A 16815-nucleotide genomic window follows, 5' to 3' on the forward strand; every position below is an offset into this window, starting at 1 on the left:
GTTCCCCTCCCACCTGGGCCCCGCCTCCGCCCCGGGCCCGCTCCCCCTGGCAGGAAAGGCGCGAACACACGACGCTTTTAGCAAAAAGTAGACTTTTATTACAGCAGCAACTGAGGCGAATCGAATGGCCCCCCAGGGCCACCACTGCAGCACCACCTTTCTCTCCCGCCCCGGCCGCCCCAGCGGGATTGTAGAATTCGGCTCCCCTAGTGCCCGTGGGCCTCCTTTCCACACAGGCTGGGCGGGAGCCGGCAGATCAGCGACTAGCCCCCAACTAGAAGGCGGCTGCTGAGAAGGCCCAGGCCCACGTCTGTGCAAAACAAGTAAACAAAGTGCAGAGGGGAGGAAGAAAGGGGAGGGGGAGGATGATGCTCAGAACCAGGGAGCCCCCCCAGCCCTCCTGAATAGTAAAGGAAGGAAGGGGCTTCACAGGGTAATACTGACTGGGGGGATGGGATAGGAGGGCTGCAGCACGTCCAGGGACAGCCACAGCGCAGATCAGGGCCTGGCTCCAGTGAGCTCTAAGAGGAGACGGTGACAGCGGCTGAGTTGAGGGTACTGTTCCTGGCAAAATTGAACTTGTTCAAGGTCTCTTCTAGCAGACAAGTCAGCCGGCTCTGGTCAGCCTAGGGGAGAAGTGCTCAGTGACATGGGGGCTGAGGAAGAGAAGGCATGAGGGCAGCCAGGGCAGATGAAGGCAGAAACCTCACCTCACTAATGAAGCCCAGCTGTACCAGCTCAGCTGCCAACTCGGGGATGTTCTCATCTGACAGAGAAACAGGAGGGGGTGAGTACAGTATGGGACTGAGGGACCTGGGGCCCTTCAGACAGCCCCACTGGGGCTAAACTGTCAGATCCACCCACTGCTTTAGGGGCTAAGATAGTCATTCTATGTGAGTCAATGTGTTACTGCCTTGTCACCTTTCCCACCCCTGAATATGTCCCTAAAAGATAAGGCTCATAGACTCTCCATCCTCTGAGGGAAAGGAGAGACTCACTTGGCATCAGGTCACAGCTCAGGTGCCGGTTCAGTTTGTCCTCCAGCTTCAGCAGAAGCGTCAGCTGGAGAATAGGACAGTCAGAAAATGAGACTCTTCTTCCCCACCCTCTGGCCACCAGCCTTGCGGCAACCCTAGCCCTGAGCCTTACATGGTGTTTGACTCCCTCCTCCACGGACTCAATGTTGCACTGCATCAGCACCACCTAGGGAAGGAAGAGAGGGTCACTCTAGAGACCTGTCTGTAAAAAACCCAATACCTAGACATCTTTCCAGCCCATAGGGCATGGCTGCTAAGGAGCATTTTCTCTAAAGGATAGAGCCTTATTTGAGATGTCCTCTCTCCCTTCCACCACAGCCATGGAGACAATCCACACCCACACAGCCCCCACCTTGCGAGTCTCCACCTCAGCTGGTTCAGGTGTCGGAGTCTTGACAGAGGGAGGCACAACAGGTGATGTCACCTCCTCCTGCTGTGGCTGCTGGGGCCGAGGCAGCCCAAAGGCTGTCAGAGGATAGATCCCATTCCTGGAAGAAGATGAAGACAGGTCACATGGACTCTGTGAATGCCTTAGGATACCCAACCCTGCTTGCTTTCTCAAGAAAGCCTGCCTTCTCACTCTGCTCTCACCTGACATCTTCAAGGAATTTATCTAATTCCAGAGCTGGTGACTGAGAGTACCTGGAGGAGAAAAGAGAAAGGAGATGGAAGGAAGGAAACAAGCAAAATAGCAAATTCAACCATTCCCAGAGAATGGACAGTTTACAGAGCCTCAAGAGTGATAGTGACCAATTTGCCTCTTTCAGACCCTCTCAGTTACTCACAAAGTCTGAACTGGTTCTCTTCCTGGTCCTGCAGGGATTTCAGCCAGTACAGCACTGGTATCCATGTTTTTGGTGATCTCCTCCAGAGCGTTCTCTGGGATCATGTCTGGATGGAGTGGGATGTTATGAAGGGACAGTCAGATTAAATGTCATAGAAGGCATGCAGGCAAAGGGGTAAAGAATCCCTTTGGAGGCCTGGCGCAGTGTCTCATGCCTGTAATCCCAGCACTTTGGGAAGCCGAGGTGGACAGATCACTTGACGCCAGGAGTTCAAGACCAGCCTGGCCAACATGGCGAAACTCCATCTCTACTAAAAGTACAGAAATTAGCCAGGCATGGTGGCACATGCCTGTAATCCCAGCTATTCGGGAGGCTGAGGCACAAGAATCGCTTAAGCCCGGGAGCTGGAAATTGCAATGAGCTGAGATCAAGCCATTGCACTCCAGCCTGGGAGACAGAGTGACACTCTGTCTCAAAAAAAAAAAAAAAATCCCTTTGGATATGGAAGAGGAAAGCAAGCATGCCAGTGATAGTTACAGGGTTCCAGACTGGAAGACTATTCCCCACAGGGCCAAGAGGACTCACGTTGGTGTCCCACAATGCAGTGGGCAGCAAGGAGTTTGAGCGACGGCACTTCAAACAATGCTGGGTGGAACAGAAGTTCTCTGGCTGTTGGTCTGCGAGCAGGTTCAGACTGCAGGCACTTTTGAATGAATTCCTAGAAAAGAAAAGAAAAGGAACTGGAGCAGGCATCTGGCAAGCCCCTCAATGCGTTCATCTTTATAACTCTCATTCTACTTAGCACAAGGCTTTGTACATAGTAGGGGCTCAGCACTTGCTGAGAAAACAATATATTGATAAATGCACCTGAAAGGGCTTCAAAAACTCAAGATATTATATGAAAGACACCATCCACTGCCTTTCTGGGTTTAATTATTTTTCTGCTCTCCAACCACAAGCTTTCTTTTTTCTTTAATGTTCACACTTTCTTTTTCCTTAGTTTCTACCTCTGCTTTATTAGTCAACTCACTGCCTATCTTCTATTCTAAATCTTGCGAAATTTAGCTTCTCTCTTCCTAAATTTACCCAATGTGATCAATATTCACCATCTTTTTTATTTCACAAGCCTAGTATCACAATTTCCTTTGCCCACAATCACTGAATTCACTCAATTTCCCAAGATTCCTCTACCCATTTCTGCCTTCTTTCTTTCTCTCTCTCTCTCTTTCTTTTTTTCCTGAGACAGGGTCTTGCTGTGTCACCCAGGCTGGAGTATAGTGGCACAATCACAGCTCACTGCTGCTTCAACCTCCTGGGTTCAAGCAGTCCTCCCACTTCAGCTTCCAGAGTAGCTGGGACCACAGGCATGTGCCACTACACCCAGCTAATTTTTATATTTTTTTCACAGAGACAGGGTTTTGCTACATTGCCCAGGCTAGTCTCGAGCTCCTGAACTCAAGTGATCCTCCCACCTCAGCCTCCAAAAGTGCTGGGATTAAAAGTATGAGCCACGGTGCTCCACCGCCTCCTTTTCTACCTCCTGCACATCCCACGACAACCTGCTTTCCTGCTTTTAACCTTGAAAGCTAACAAGGTCACATACCTCATCTTTCACTTGAATACTCCACTTCAATGTTGAAGTAGAAACTTACTCCACACTATCCTCCTGACTTCCCACTAGTCTTCTTTTCTCTCCTGTTCCCTATTATACTTATCTAATGAGTTACAAACTGTTCTTGTTTAGACTTTCCTGTCCAAGCTCTACTTACTATAGTCTATCAACTGATGCATAACCTTATGTCTTTTAAATCTTGGCTCATTATTTCAGGGCACCATCACTAACTAAAACTGTATAAATATAAAATCCCAAACAACTGGTTTAATTTAAATTGACTGATGTGCTTAAAAATATAAAAATGGCTGTCTGAGAGTATACAGCAATTGCCTGAAGTAACCATCAAATTAATTTACCTCCATGTAGGCACGTTTAAATTCACATACATTTTTTTTCTTGTCTTTTTTTTTTTAGAGACAGTCTCGCTCTGTTGCCCAGATTGGAGTGCAGTAGCCCAAGCTCAGCTTACTGCAACCTCCGCCTCCCAGGTTCAAGCATTTCTCTTGCCTCAGCCTCCCGTGTAGGTGGGACTACAAGCACACACCACCACGCCCAGCTAGTTTTTGTATTTTTAGTAGAGACAGGGTTTCACCACGTTGGCCAGGCTGGTCTCAAACTCCTGAGCTCAAGTGATCCGCCCGCCTCAGCCTCTCAAAGTGCTGGGATTACAGGTGTGAGCCACTGCGCCCAGCCAACACACAACTTTGAACCCCAGTATCATCCATCTTAACCCCCTAACCTATGTGTATATATGCAAAAACAGGGTAGGCACCTCCTAAGAAAATGTTTACAGATTTTGCGTGTCCTTTCTGTTTTATGTTCCCTAGCTCTTAGGAGCATATGCCCAGTGGATACAAAGGAAGAAAAACCAGAAGACATTTGAAGGTCAGTTGAGGAGGGAGTGATCCTGAAGATCCTTACCCTCTGTAATGGGTCTTCTAGAAGCTGGATGGCACTGCTGATGGCTTCCTGTGGCACATATGAGGACTCTCCATTGCCTTGAATCTCCAGCACTGCCATCTTCAGTGAGGAGGAATTAAAAAAAAAAGGAGACACCTAAGAACGTCAGTGCTCCCACAATCACTCCTTCCAAGCCAGCGCCTTACTTGTGCTCCCTCCATTACCCCTTCCATCTTCTCATTTGCCCCCCTCCCCTCCAGTCTCCTCACCTCCAGTGCACACATGCCAAAGGAGTAGATGTCCACTGCTGTTGTCACATTAGTGACTTCTAGGGAAAACCGAGAAGGCTTTGGTTAATCAGAGGATTGGGGGCTAGGGTTGGCAGGAATGCCTTAGGAAAAAAAAAAGAAAAGAAAAAAATATTTTGTATGCTGGTAGAGAAGGCCTAGAAGTTTCAGTTATATTGCCTCTGTACCTCAAGTTATAAGGTGCAAAAGCAGGGAATGAGGACAGGGCAGAGAAAGCAGGAAGGCTCACCTCCATACTCTGGTGCAAAGAAGTGTAGATTCTTCTGCTCTTCTCGACAAGTCTTCACATGATTGTTGATAGTGTCAGGAGCCACTGAGAGTAGGGGAGACACACACAATCTGACCACCATCACCGAAGAATAGTCTCACTCCAGAGAAAGGCCCCAAAAGCCAAATTCTCTCCTGAAGTCTCCTTTCTGATGACCCTCAACAGGCACAAACATATCCCCTTTCTCATCCTGAACTACAGACCACACATGGACGCCACCTACCTCCCCTTTCTTAGTCCTGCTGCTTCTTATCTAATGTCCCTAAATCAGGAGCAACAAAAGCACCAGACTAAATTAACAGATACACAGGGACTTTGGGCTAGTCTAGAAGCAATGCAGTTTAAGGAAAAACTGTCACTTGTGCCCCGTTCACCTTCCCTAAATCCCAGGTACATCTAATCCCTACTCACATGAAAATACTTGGTTTTAGTTTTTTCATCCACCCTGCAAATAACATAAAAACACAGGCAGCCCTTCCTAATCTGGGACAATTGGAGACCTCAGGAACTTGGATAAATAAGGATAAGAAGCATTAACATACAACTCAGGAGGTAGGCTCCTTCTTACCCACCTTTGCTGAGTGAAACTCAAAAAGAGCTCAGAATTGAGCTAATACCCTTGAATCAGTTCCACTTTTAATCCACCAAAACTTTTTAGACTCCTATTCTACCCCCTTTTTCCTCAACACTGCCTGCCACAGGGCTGAATGAGGAACCAGGACCAGGCCCAATTTGGACTCACTCAGATCATCAACAATGACTACAAGTCACAGAGGATCTGGGAGCACAGTATGATCTGGGAAACTAGCCTGATGATGAGGGGGAACATGAATCCAGGAGGTAAGTGGCCAGCCAGGCAGAATCCACAGGAAACAAGCAGGTTATGGAGGGGCAAGCAGGCGGAGGGCTGGCAGGGCAGAAGCTAAGCAGGCATAATTAGGCAGGGAAGATAGGGGAAGCGGGTTTGCTCCCATGACTGCATGCACTGGGCAGCCGCCAAGGGAGCAGAGGGAGCACAAACAGAGCCCCAAGTGGGGCAGAGGGAGCTCTCACCATTAGCAAAAATCCTATGAAAGACTGTTGGGAACAGAGCAGCCCGTAAGCGGGAGGGAGGAAAACAGAGAAAAGTTGTGAGCCATGGAGCAGCCAAGCCCCAGACAAATGGACACACAAATACCACACAGACACAGCACACAGAAATGTTGTACACTGCACACAAATACACAGCAAATAAAAGCACTCACAGCAGGCACAGCCTGGAACCTCCTCTGGCAGGGTCTGGCCCCAGGGCTCAAATCAAACCTCAAACCCGTATCTCTTGCCCTTTCCCAACCTCCTATCAGTATCTCTGTATTGACCCTAATTTCCTTTCACAAAGGTGTAAGATTATATATCCTACCCCGTCTCCACTAATTAACTGGCCTCTCCTATGAATTACTCCTAGCAAGGTCCTTTCTCTTCTCACCGGCCCACACTTCAGAATTTTGCTCTGTTATCCCCCATTCCTTTCATCTTACCCCCATGGTTCCCAAATTCCCGAGGCTCCCCTGCCCAGAACCTCTCCCTCCCCTCACCAGAGCCAATCTTGATGAGTCCGTTGTGCTGGATGAAGATGGTGTCACAGGTCAGGTTCCCATGGATGATGGGGGGGTCACAGGAGTGCAGGTAGCTGTGGGGGCACTGGGCTGTTAGAGGGGCCACTGGGAAATTAAGGGCAAGGGGAACCCAAGGGTTAAGAGGAGCAAGGGCCAGGTCTCCTGCTGGTCACCATAAAGATAATCCCCACACTCTGAATCTCCATTATGCCTGATGATTTAAATAGCTGGATAAGCACTAGGAGAAAGAGGTAGGAGGTAAGTGTTGTGGTTAGGGCATTAGGATGCACCCTTTAAAAGACCCATAGCGGGCCCAATCTTGACGGTATATGATTCAAAGAAAGTGGGGAGAGGCAGAAGAGAACTGAAGAGTAGTGCCCTGAAATCTGTTTGGAGGAACTAAATCAGGAAATATGGGTAAGAAACTAACCAGGTACTACTTACCTTAGGGCAGAGAGGATTTGTGTGCACCAGCGCTTCCATGCCTGGAACAAAGTTTGATCCAAGGGTCAGCAGTAATTCCCTCTCTTAACTCTCTCCCACCAGCTCCTTCCATCCCTTCCTGATCAGCTTCATAAACACAGTATTTTTAAGCCCCCCGCCCCGCCCCACCCCGAGCCTAAAACTTTGTCTGCTCTCCTTCTATACCTTTTCATTCATGGTCTTGTGGTTCTTTTTGGTCTTCTTCAGAAATTGCTTCAGACTCCCAGATGACATGTATTCTGTGATAAAAATGACCTGGGGAGGCAAAGCATTTACTAAAAGGTCTTATGGTAGAAATGATCCCTTCCCTTGTAACAGATTTTAAATTTGAAAGTTTGTTAAAATTTCTCTCCTCTTGTTCTTAGCTTTACTTACTTAGACTAAATGGGGCAATGAAAACTACTAAGCAATAAAAGTTATGGGAAGAAGGAAGCAAAAGTTCACTCGTTTTCTGCCCAATCTATAGCCATACAAAAGGCATAGGTGACAACTGAAGCCCCACTCTTATCGCCATTGCAGCTGATTCCAGTTCTGTTTCAAAACTACCTTGTTTTAATCTCTGAGTATAAAACGAACAATAATAAATGCAGCTAGTCTCTTTGCAGTAAGTTCAGGAAATATGGGGAAAAAATTCTTACCCTGGCCTTGTTCTCTTTAATGTCAGCCCAATATTTGTGAAACTTAACAATGTTAAGATGCTCCAATTGAATCAGATTATCAAACACAGCACGAACCTTTTCCTGAGAGCAAGCGAGACAGTGGAATAACAGAGTTCATAAATCACTGTAATAATCCTGAGAAGCCATTTCCTGTCCCTCCCCAGAAATGAACTGACCCCAACATACTCTCCTCATGGGCAGCTTCCCAACACCAGTTCCTCTCTAAATCAGTGTTCCAACATTCCTCAGGCTTCACCTTTTCAGCATTACCTACCTCCTGCAGCTTGTAGTTCTTGCGCTCAGAGAACTGTACCTCATTCCACACAACCTCTACACCTTCCTCTGTATCCATGGCCAGGTATGCACTGTCAATACCTGGTACATTCCGTTGATTCACCTGAGAAGAAATTCATATGAAAGAGAATTAAAGTTATCTCGCAAATCCTCCATTTTAACACTCCATATGATCATCTCCTCCTAGCCCCCAACCTATTGAAGTTTGGTCGGCCTCTTTTAAGACTTCGCTCTTCCAGTTCTCACCTTTCCAGAATTCACTCCCCCAAGAGTGACTGTACCATCACCTTACCTCTTCTCGCCTCTTCTGCCAGCGCCCACAGGGCGACTCTTCCAAAATCTCAGACTCATCTTCACTTTCTTCTTCTTCCTCTGGGGAAGCAGCTGAGGTTGTAGAGGTCACAGGAGGTGACACTGATGTCAGGCCAGGAGCTGAAGATGAGGATTCTACCTTTGGGTCTGAGCCACTGCTGAGTACTGTCTGGGACTCCCCCTCCGACATGCTGGAAGGAACACTCAGACCTGCATTGGTTGGGGCAAGTACAGAGGGAGAAGGCAGAGAGAGTCAGGATACATCTGTAAAGATTTAGTAATCCAGGCTGGATGCGGTGGCTCACGCCCGTAATCCCTTTGGGAGGCCAAGGTGGGCAGATCACCTGAGGTCAGGAGTTCAACATGGTGAAACCCCATCTCCACTAAAAATACAAAATTAGCTGGGTGTGGTGGCATATGCCTGTAGCCCCAGCTACTCAGGAGACTGAGGCAGGAGAATTTTTTCTTTTTTTTTTTTTTTTCTATGGAGACGGGAGTCTCACTCTGTTGCCCAGGCTGGAGTGTAGCGGCACAATCTCGGCTCACTGCAAGCTTCGCCTCCTGGGTTCACACCATTCTCCCACCTCAGCCTCCCGAGCAGCTGGGATTACAGGCGCCCAACACACGCCCAGCTAATTTTGTGTATTTTTAGTAGAGACGGGGTTTCACCGTGTTAGCCAGGATTGTCTCGATCTCCTGACCTTGTGATCCGCCCGCCTCAGCCTCCCAAAGTGCTGGGATTACAGGCGTAAGCCACCGCGCCCGGTCAAGAATTTTTTGAACCAGGGAGGTGGAGGTTGCAGTGAGCCGAGATCGTGCCACTGCACTCCGGCCTGGATGACAGAGCAAGACCCCATCTCAAAAAAAAAGAGAAAACTTTAGCAATCCAGCTGAGCACAGTGGCTCACCCCTGTAATCCTAGCAATTCGAGAAGCCAAGGCAAGAGGTTCACTTCAGGCCAGGAGTTTGAGACCCAGCCTGGGCAACAAAGTGAGAGCCCATCTTTACAAAAAAAATTTAAAAATTAGCACGGTGAGGTAGTACACAGCTATAGTCCCAGCTACCCAGGAGGCTGAAGGGAGAATCACTTGATTGCCTAGGAGTTTGAGGCTGCAGTGAGCTATGATCATGCCATTGGCTGGGCAACAGAGGGAGACTCTGTCTCAAAAAAATAAATAAATAAAAAGATTTAATAATCCTAATAACTTCATCTGCGAATGCAAAAGAAAACAGGCCAGGCACTTGAGACCAGCCTGGACAACATAACAAGACCCCAGTCTCTACACACAATTTTTAAAAATTAAAAATAGGAAACACACACCACCTTTGTTTCCTTTAAATCCCAAATCAGAATCACTCCTAAATACTGCAACATTAACTATTCTCCTAACTCAAGTCTAGAGAAGGTGAGCTATCATAGTTGAAGATGACCCACCCAGGAATGACAAACACAAGATTTACGGCAGTCTAACCTCACTTAGAGTCAGGTTCAAATCAACAGCAAAATCAGGTGCTCCATTCCTTCTTGGCAAACATTCATCCAACATGCTTCCCTTTGAATCCCCAAGTACACCCTATTTGTACTGTGCTCAAGAATTAAGCTATGTGTGGCTCACGCCTGTAATCCCAACACTTTGGGAGACTGAGGTAGGTAGATTACCTGAAGTCAGGAGTTCAAGACCAGCCTGACCAACATGGCAAAACCCTGTCTCTACTAAAAATAAAAAAATTAGCCAGGTGTGGTGGCACACACCTGTAGTCCCAGCTACTCAGGAGGCTGAAGCAGGGGAATCACTTGAACCCAGGAGGCAGAGGTTTCAGTGAGCTGAGATTGTGCCACTGCACTCCAGCTTGGGCAACAGAGTGAGACTCTGTCTCAAAAAATTAAAAACAAAAAAGCTATATGGGCGCTATTCAGAACAGATGACTCCAGACTCCAAAATGTTGCACTGAGACAGCCTTAAGGCTGGACCTGTAGCACCCTCAGCCAACTTATCCAGCTGAAACCCTTGGCTAATTTATCCAGCTAGAACTAACCTTGGCATTCACTATCCATCCCTTCTCTACACAGAACAAGCCCGCCAGTCCATGGTGAGGCTACCCTTGGGGCAGGTGACTGGCAGTTGTGACTTCAACCCTGATGACCTCACCTTTCCTGTGATGTGAGTGTGACAAATGGGTATTGGTTAACAACATTTTTTTTTCATTCACTCATTTGACAGATTTTTTTTAAGCACTTATTGTGGGCCAACCATTGGGCTAAGTCCTTGAGATACAATAACACACAAAATAAATACCCACATTCAAGCAGCCACAAATTCAAGTCAGAGCTAAGACCTTAAGCTTCCAGCTTTCATTTCATTCACATTGCTCAAAGGCTCTGAAGTTTCCATTCTCTGGGGCACTAGATCTGATATAGGTTATTTCTTTTTTGGCGGAGGGGATGGAATCTCACTCTGTTGCCCAGGCTGAAGTGCAGTGGTATGATCTGGGTTCACTGCAACCTCCGCCTCCCAGGTTCAAGCGATTCTCCTGCCTCAGCCTCCAGAATAGCTGGGACTACAGGCATGCGCCACCACACCTAGCTAATTTTTTGTATTTTTAGTAGAGATGGGGTTTCACCGTGTTAACCAGGATGGTCTCAATCTCCTGACCTCATGATCGCCCGCCTCAGCCTCCCAAAGTGCTGGGATTACAGGCATGAGCCACCGCACTGACCTAGGTTATTTCTTACAAATACAAATAACTCAATGTACAACTTTTATAGGAAAAAGTATTATACAGCATAACATTTTTTTCAGGGTCATGGGTACTTGAAGAAGAAGAATTCTCAAGAGCTGAATGCCATTAACTTGTACAAAAAGTCACAAGACAACCACTTAATGTTATTCTGTATCTCTAAGAACAAAGACTGAAGGAGTTGGAACCTGTGTGTGCTTGGCTCAAGAGAGTGCGCTACAGTATGAAAGAGATACCCTGGGCCGGGCAAGCTGGCCCGTGCCTGTAATCCCAGCACTTTGGGAGATGGTGGAGGCGGACTGCTTGAGCTCAAGAGTTCAAGACCAGCCTGGGCAACAAAAGTATACAAAAATTAGCAGGGTGTGTTGGCACATGTCTGTAATCCCAGCTTATTCAAGAGGCTGAAGCACGAGAATCACATGAACTCAGGAGGCGGAGGTTGCAGTGAGCCCAAATGGTGCCACTGCACCACAGCCTGGGTGAGAGAGTGAGACTATGACTCAAAAAAAAAAAAAAGAAAAGACAAAGAAAGTGATACCCTGGGAAGTAAATGTGCTCCTGTAAATTCAGAAGTCTCCCGTCAACACACCAATCTTTTAAAAAGTCCACATGTATTTTTAGAACTCTCTGATGCCCATTTGTGACCATCTCTGCCCCCAATCTACACTACATTTAACTCAACTAAGGAGATTTTTATTAGAAGACAGTCTAGTGAATACCAAAGAGCAATAGGCAGTACAGAGGAAATCTGGCAAGATATTCTTTCCGTATGTTATTTTCTAGATCCTGGCTTATTCTAGAGAGATTTGCCAGGCGCGCTGGCTCATGCCTGTAATCCCAGCTACTTAGGAGGCTGAAGTGGGAGGATCGCTGGAGAGGGATTTAACTCAGCCAGCCAGGAAAGCTACTATCTGCCTGTTTTAGTAATCTACCAGAAAACTTCTGTTAGAGATCATGTTCCTTCATCCGAAAGGTAGCTAAGAAAATGGTAAGACACTATCAGTTACTTCCTTGAGCAGCTACATTCACTGAATGCATCTAGAATCTGAACTAAGTAAAATTCCCAGCCAGATTACAATAGGAAATAACAGTAGAATTCTAATACGGGAAAGCTGTAGCCAATGGACTCCAAAGAAACTTCTGGACCCAGGACACAAACAACTAATCCACAGTAGGGCACCACAGGAGACACCAACCCTTCATCAGAGATATGCCCTTGGAATTTGCTTACCCCCCACCCCCTTCCTAATTTTTGTGACTTTTTGTCCCTTCCTAATTTTTCCTCCGCAGGCAAAATGAGGGCAGTGCCCGAGATCCTCCAGCACTCCTCTTATTGATGAAAAAACCTCTGCGACACTGGGAGTTTTGCCTCGGAGCCGCTGAGAGGTTTAAAAGAGATCACACATGGAAAAGCTCATAAGCGCCCATAAGGGGATTCTCCTTGCCGCCTCCAGCCACCCTGAGACATGCAGTGTTCACTTTGGAGTAATGCAGATCGCCCTGCAAAGTTTTTCCCCGAGACTTTCGTTTATTGGACAGCAGACTCTCTGCGTGTCAGCTCCTCTGCAAGAGCTCACGGGCCCGGGCCTCTCAGCTGTCCTCACCCCGAGCGGACCAGAGGGCCTCTGAGACCCGCAGCACTGTCCAGTGGGAAATAAAACCGCTCGGGAGAGGAACCTGGCCCCTAGAATTTCACACTCCAACAGGTCGCATGCCCTGCGCCTGGAAGGCAGCGACGGCCCGCGCAAGCACCAGGCTGGGGCCCAGGGAGCCAGCGGCGGCCACCTCATCAAAGGCCGGCCCGGCAGCGTAGTCAGGGGCGCAGGCCACGCCCCCGCGCACTCGGCGCACCGCCCCGCGAGCAGGCCTGGCCAGGCCGCCGCGCTTCCGCAGGCCGCCGGGCCTCGACCGCCGCCCCCGCCCCCGCCCCCGCCCGCCGGGCCCCGCCTCTCGCAGCCGGAGTTCCAAGCGAACGCCAGGGCCTCCCGACCCGCGCCCGCAGAATTCCGGGGCGCCGCCGCCAAGCCAGAGAGGCCGGGGAGGGACAGGCAGGGACTGCGGGGCCGAAGCGGCCCCTCGGCTCCAGCAGGCAGGGCCCGATCGGGCCTGGGCTACTGAGTGAGCAGGGCCGCCTTCAGCACCCGCCTGGCGGGTCCCACCGTCCCGGGCCTCGGAGGCCGATCCTTCCGTCCTCTCGCGAACCGCCTCCTCCCGGGGCCCTCTTTTCCTTGGGCGCTCACCTCCCGACTCCGCGCCCCGCAGCCTGCGCTTCAGCTCCAGCTCGGGTTCCGGGGCCCCGGATCACAGCGACTCCCTCACAGCTGCGCTCCGCAGCGCAACCGAACTGCGGGCCCCGCCCTCGCGGCGTCCCGACCAACAGATGGGCGGTGCCGCACCGCCGGCAGGTTTCCATTGGGCGACGTTCTCGATGGGCGGGGCCCGGCCGCCGGGAGCTCGCTGGAGTAGGCTTCCACCCGCTCTCCTCCCCTTGCGCCGGTCCGGCCGAGACCTCTCAGAGGGGTTGGTGTTTTCGGTCCCAGCTGGTGCTCGTCTCTCTATCCACCCCACCGCCCGGTCCAGGTGCCCCAGATGGTTCTGCTGGACGCAGGGAAAGCCTCCTCCCTCTTCTTGAAGGCGCCATGACAGTTCTAATACCCCGAAAAGACAAAAGGAGCGAAAGACGTAGCCTCGGTCCGAGAGGAGCTCCCCCACCCCAGTCCCCGCCTGCATTATTTTGGAACGAGACTGTTGTGCAGGACGCCAATTCTCTGGAAAGCTTTTAAAATTTACCTAACACTGAAAATTAGTAGTTAACTCTTTGTGATTGCATAGCACTATTTGCTTAAACTTTGTAAGAGGTTTTCACAGATGTCATTTCATTTGATCCTCATAAGAACGAACTCATTAAAATTGTCATTCAATGGTAGTTGACAAATGCAAAAACCTGAATCAGAGTTATTAAGATATTGGCCGAAAGTTAAGTTTTTAAGAGCCAAGTCTGGAAGCCGAAACAGTAAATTTCCTCAAAGGACACTACGTTGAGAAGATGTTTGGAAAGAATTTAGATTGGTTTCGAGTTAGTGGAAAGAAAAGATGATAAATTCCGGACGAGCTATTGATCTGCGAAAACTAAGCGCGGAGCCTTCAGGATGGAAGTTCACTCTGCCCTTCGACGTGTATGATGGAGGGAAGACGATGAATCAATCAACAGAACTTGGGAATGTCACAATCACCAAATGTTACTGTCCTTAAAGGGAATCTCTAATCCTGTTTCACTGGGAGAAAGGACATCTGGCAGAAACCCTCTCGTTTTCTCATCACTTCAAAATATTCATTTTTAAAACCAATCTTTCGGTCGGGCGCGGTGGCTCACGCCCAGCACTTTGGGAGGCCTAGGTGGGCGGATCACTTGAGGTCAGGAGTTCGAGACCAGCTTGGTCAACGTAATGAAACTCCGTCTCTACTAAAAATACAAAAATTAGCCGGGCAAGGTAGCACATGTCTGTTCTCTCAAGCTACTTGGGAGGCTGAAGTGGGAAGATCACTTGAGTCCAGGAGGCAAGAGGTTGCGGTAAGCCAAGATTGCACCACTACGCTCCAGCCTGGGCAACAGAGTGAGAATCCATCTCAAAATATATATATATATATATATGTATGTATGTATGTATATGTATGTATGTGTGTATATGTATATGTATATATGTGTGTATGTATATATATGTTGCCCTTCTTTCCTTGATTCTTTTATCTTTGGAAGAGGGGGGCTCAAACACCCTTTTTAAAATCTGATGTAATTTATGGGCCTTCTCTTGTATTTTAAAAAATGCATTCACCCATCAAATTTAGGATACAATTTCAGGAAATTGAGATTAAGAATCTTTGCTCTGGGCTGGGCGTGATGGCCCATACCTGTAATCCCAGCACTTTGGGAGACTGAGGCAGGCGGTTCATTTGAGGTCAGGAGTTCAAAACCAGCCTGGCCAGCATGGTGAAACCTCGTCTCTACTAAAAATACAAAAATTAGCCAGACGTGCTGGTGGGCTCCTGTAATCCCAGCTGCACGGTAGGCTGAGGCAGGAGGATCACTTGAACCCGGGAGGCAGAGGTTGCTGTGAGCTGAGATCAGGCCACTGCACTCCAGCCTGGGTGACAAGAGCAACACTCCATCTAAAAAAAAAAAAAACTCTTGGTTCTAATCTCAAAGGAAAAGATTAACCTTTCCTCCCTGTGGGCTCAAAAGCAATTGGAACACCTGGTCCAGGGTAAACATTCATTAAATATCAGTTAATGTTATCATTAGAGTTTCCCATTCTCTTCTGCCTAGGGCCTTATCATTATCAACCCTCCCCTTTCAACTAGGTCCTTTCAAGTATGCATAGAGGACCCTTTGGCATCCTCTAGCTCTCATTTTTAACCCTTCATTACATTTAAAATAATCAAATACTGCCTGCATTTTCACCACCTCATGTATTTATTTTTTCCTACTTATAAAAATAATACATGCTCATTGCCAAAAAACAACCTGAAAATATTCCCAAAACTATTTTAGTATAATGTAATATTTATATAGTAGTTTCTATGTATTAGGCACTTTTAATTGCTTTATGACAACAGTAATATGAATATTAACAATTTCCTTAGAAAGTGAAATCTCTTATAATCCTACTTCCCCCAATAATTAAGACTTTGGTGTATTTTATTTTATTTTTATTTTTATTTATTTATTTTTATTTTTTTAATTTTTTTTTTTTTTTTTTTTTTTTTGAGACCGAGTCTCACTCTGTCTCTGTCGCTCAGGCTGGAATGCAGTGGCCGGATCTCAGCTCACTGCAAGCTCCGCCTCCCGGGTTTACGCCATTCTCCTGCCTCAGCCTCCGGAGTAGCTGGGACTACAGATGCCCGCCACCTCGCCCGGCTAGATTTTTGTATTTTTTAGTAGAGACGGGGTTTCACCGTATTAGCCAGGATGGTCTCGATCTCCTGACCTCGTGATCCGCCCGTCTCGGCCTCCCAAAGTGCTGGGATTACAGGCTTGAGCCACCGTGCCCGGCCTTATACATTCTTAAAACTGGAATTGCTGAGTTAAAAGCTAAGAACATGCATATTAGAATGGACAAATTCCAGAACACTGACAACACCATATGCTGGTGAGGATGTGGAGCAACAGGAACTCTCATTAATTGCTGATAGGAATGCAAATAGAACAGCCACTTTGGAAGACAGTTTGACAGTTTCTTACAAAACTAAACGTAATCTTACCATATGATCCAGCAATTGCACTCCTTGGTATTTTATTTACCCAGAGGAGCTGAAAACTTATGTCCACACGAAAATCTGCACATGAATGTTTATGGCAGCTTTATTCATAATTGCCAAAAGTTAGATGCAACCAAGATGTCCTTCAGTAGATGAATGGATAAATTGCAGTACATCTAGACAATGGAATATTATTCAATGCTAAAAAGAAATGGCTGGGAGCAGTGGCTCACGCCTGTAATCCCAGCACTTTGGGAGGCTGAGGTGGATGGATCACGAGGTCAGGAGATCCTGGCTAACACGGCGAAACCCCATCTCTACTAAAAATACAAAAAGTTAGCCAGGTGTGGTGGCGGGCACCTGTAGTCCCAGCGACTCAGGAGGCTGAGGCAGGAGAATGGCATGAACCCGGGATGCGGAGCTTGCAGTGAGCTGAGATTGCACCACTGCACTCCAGTCTGGGCGATAGAGCAAGACTCCGTCTCAAAAAATAAATAAATAATTAAAATAAGTAGTAAAAAAAAAAAAAAGAAAGAAAGGCACCTGGCTATGGCGGTTCATGCC

The 16815-nt window shown here is 47.8% G+C and overlaps 1 protein-coding gene and 1 long non-coding RNA gene across 2 annotated transcripts; one reads left to right on the top strand and one right to left on the bottom strand.

Moving 5' to 3' along the window:
- Nucleotides 1-75: 75 nt before the first annotated feature.
- Nucleotides 76-13386, bottom strand: LOC113223687 (nuclear receptor-binding protein). Its single transcript, XM_026453075.2, has 18 exons — nt 13236-13386; nt 8237-8466; nt 7925-8047; nt 7630-7731; nt 7157-7246; nt 6953-6993; nt 6488-6582; nt 4875-4958; nt 4607-4665; nt 4359-4457; nt 2408-2540; nt 1823-1928; nt 1629-1679; nt 1390-1525; nt 1150-1203; nt 999-1062; nt 711-766; nt 76-626 (listed from the first exon to the last, which is right to left on the bottom strand). The coding sequence occupies exons 2-18, from the start codon at nt 8444-8446 to the stop codon at nt 522-524; spliced, it is 1608 nt and encodes a 535-aa protein (XP_026308860.1). The 5' UTR covers nt 8447-8466; nt 13236-13386; the 3' UTR covers nt 76-521.
- LOC116418463 lies at nt 478-2733 on the top strand. Its single transcript, XR_004228500.1, has 2 exons — nt 478-787; nt 1356-2733. It is a non-coding gene; the product is annotated as an uncharacterized LOC116418463 (long non-coding RNA).
- Nucleotides 13387-16815: the final 3429 nt, after the last annotated feature.

Source organism: Piliocolobus tephrosceles, chromosome 15, assembly GCF_002776525.5.
Source record: "Piliocolobus tephrosceles isolate RC106 chromosome 15, ASM277652v3, whole genome shotgun sequence".
Classification (NCBI taxonomy): domain Eukaryota; kingdom Metazoa; phylum Chordata; class Mammalia; order Primates; family Cercopithecidae; genus Piliocolobus; species Piliocolobus tephrosceles.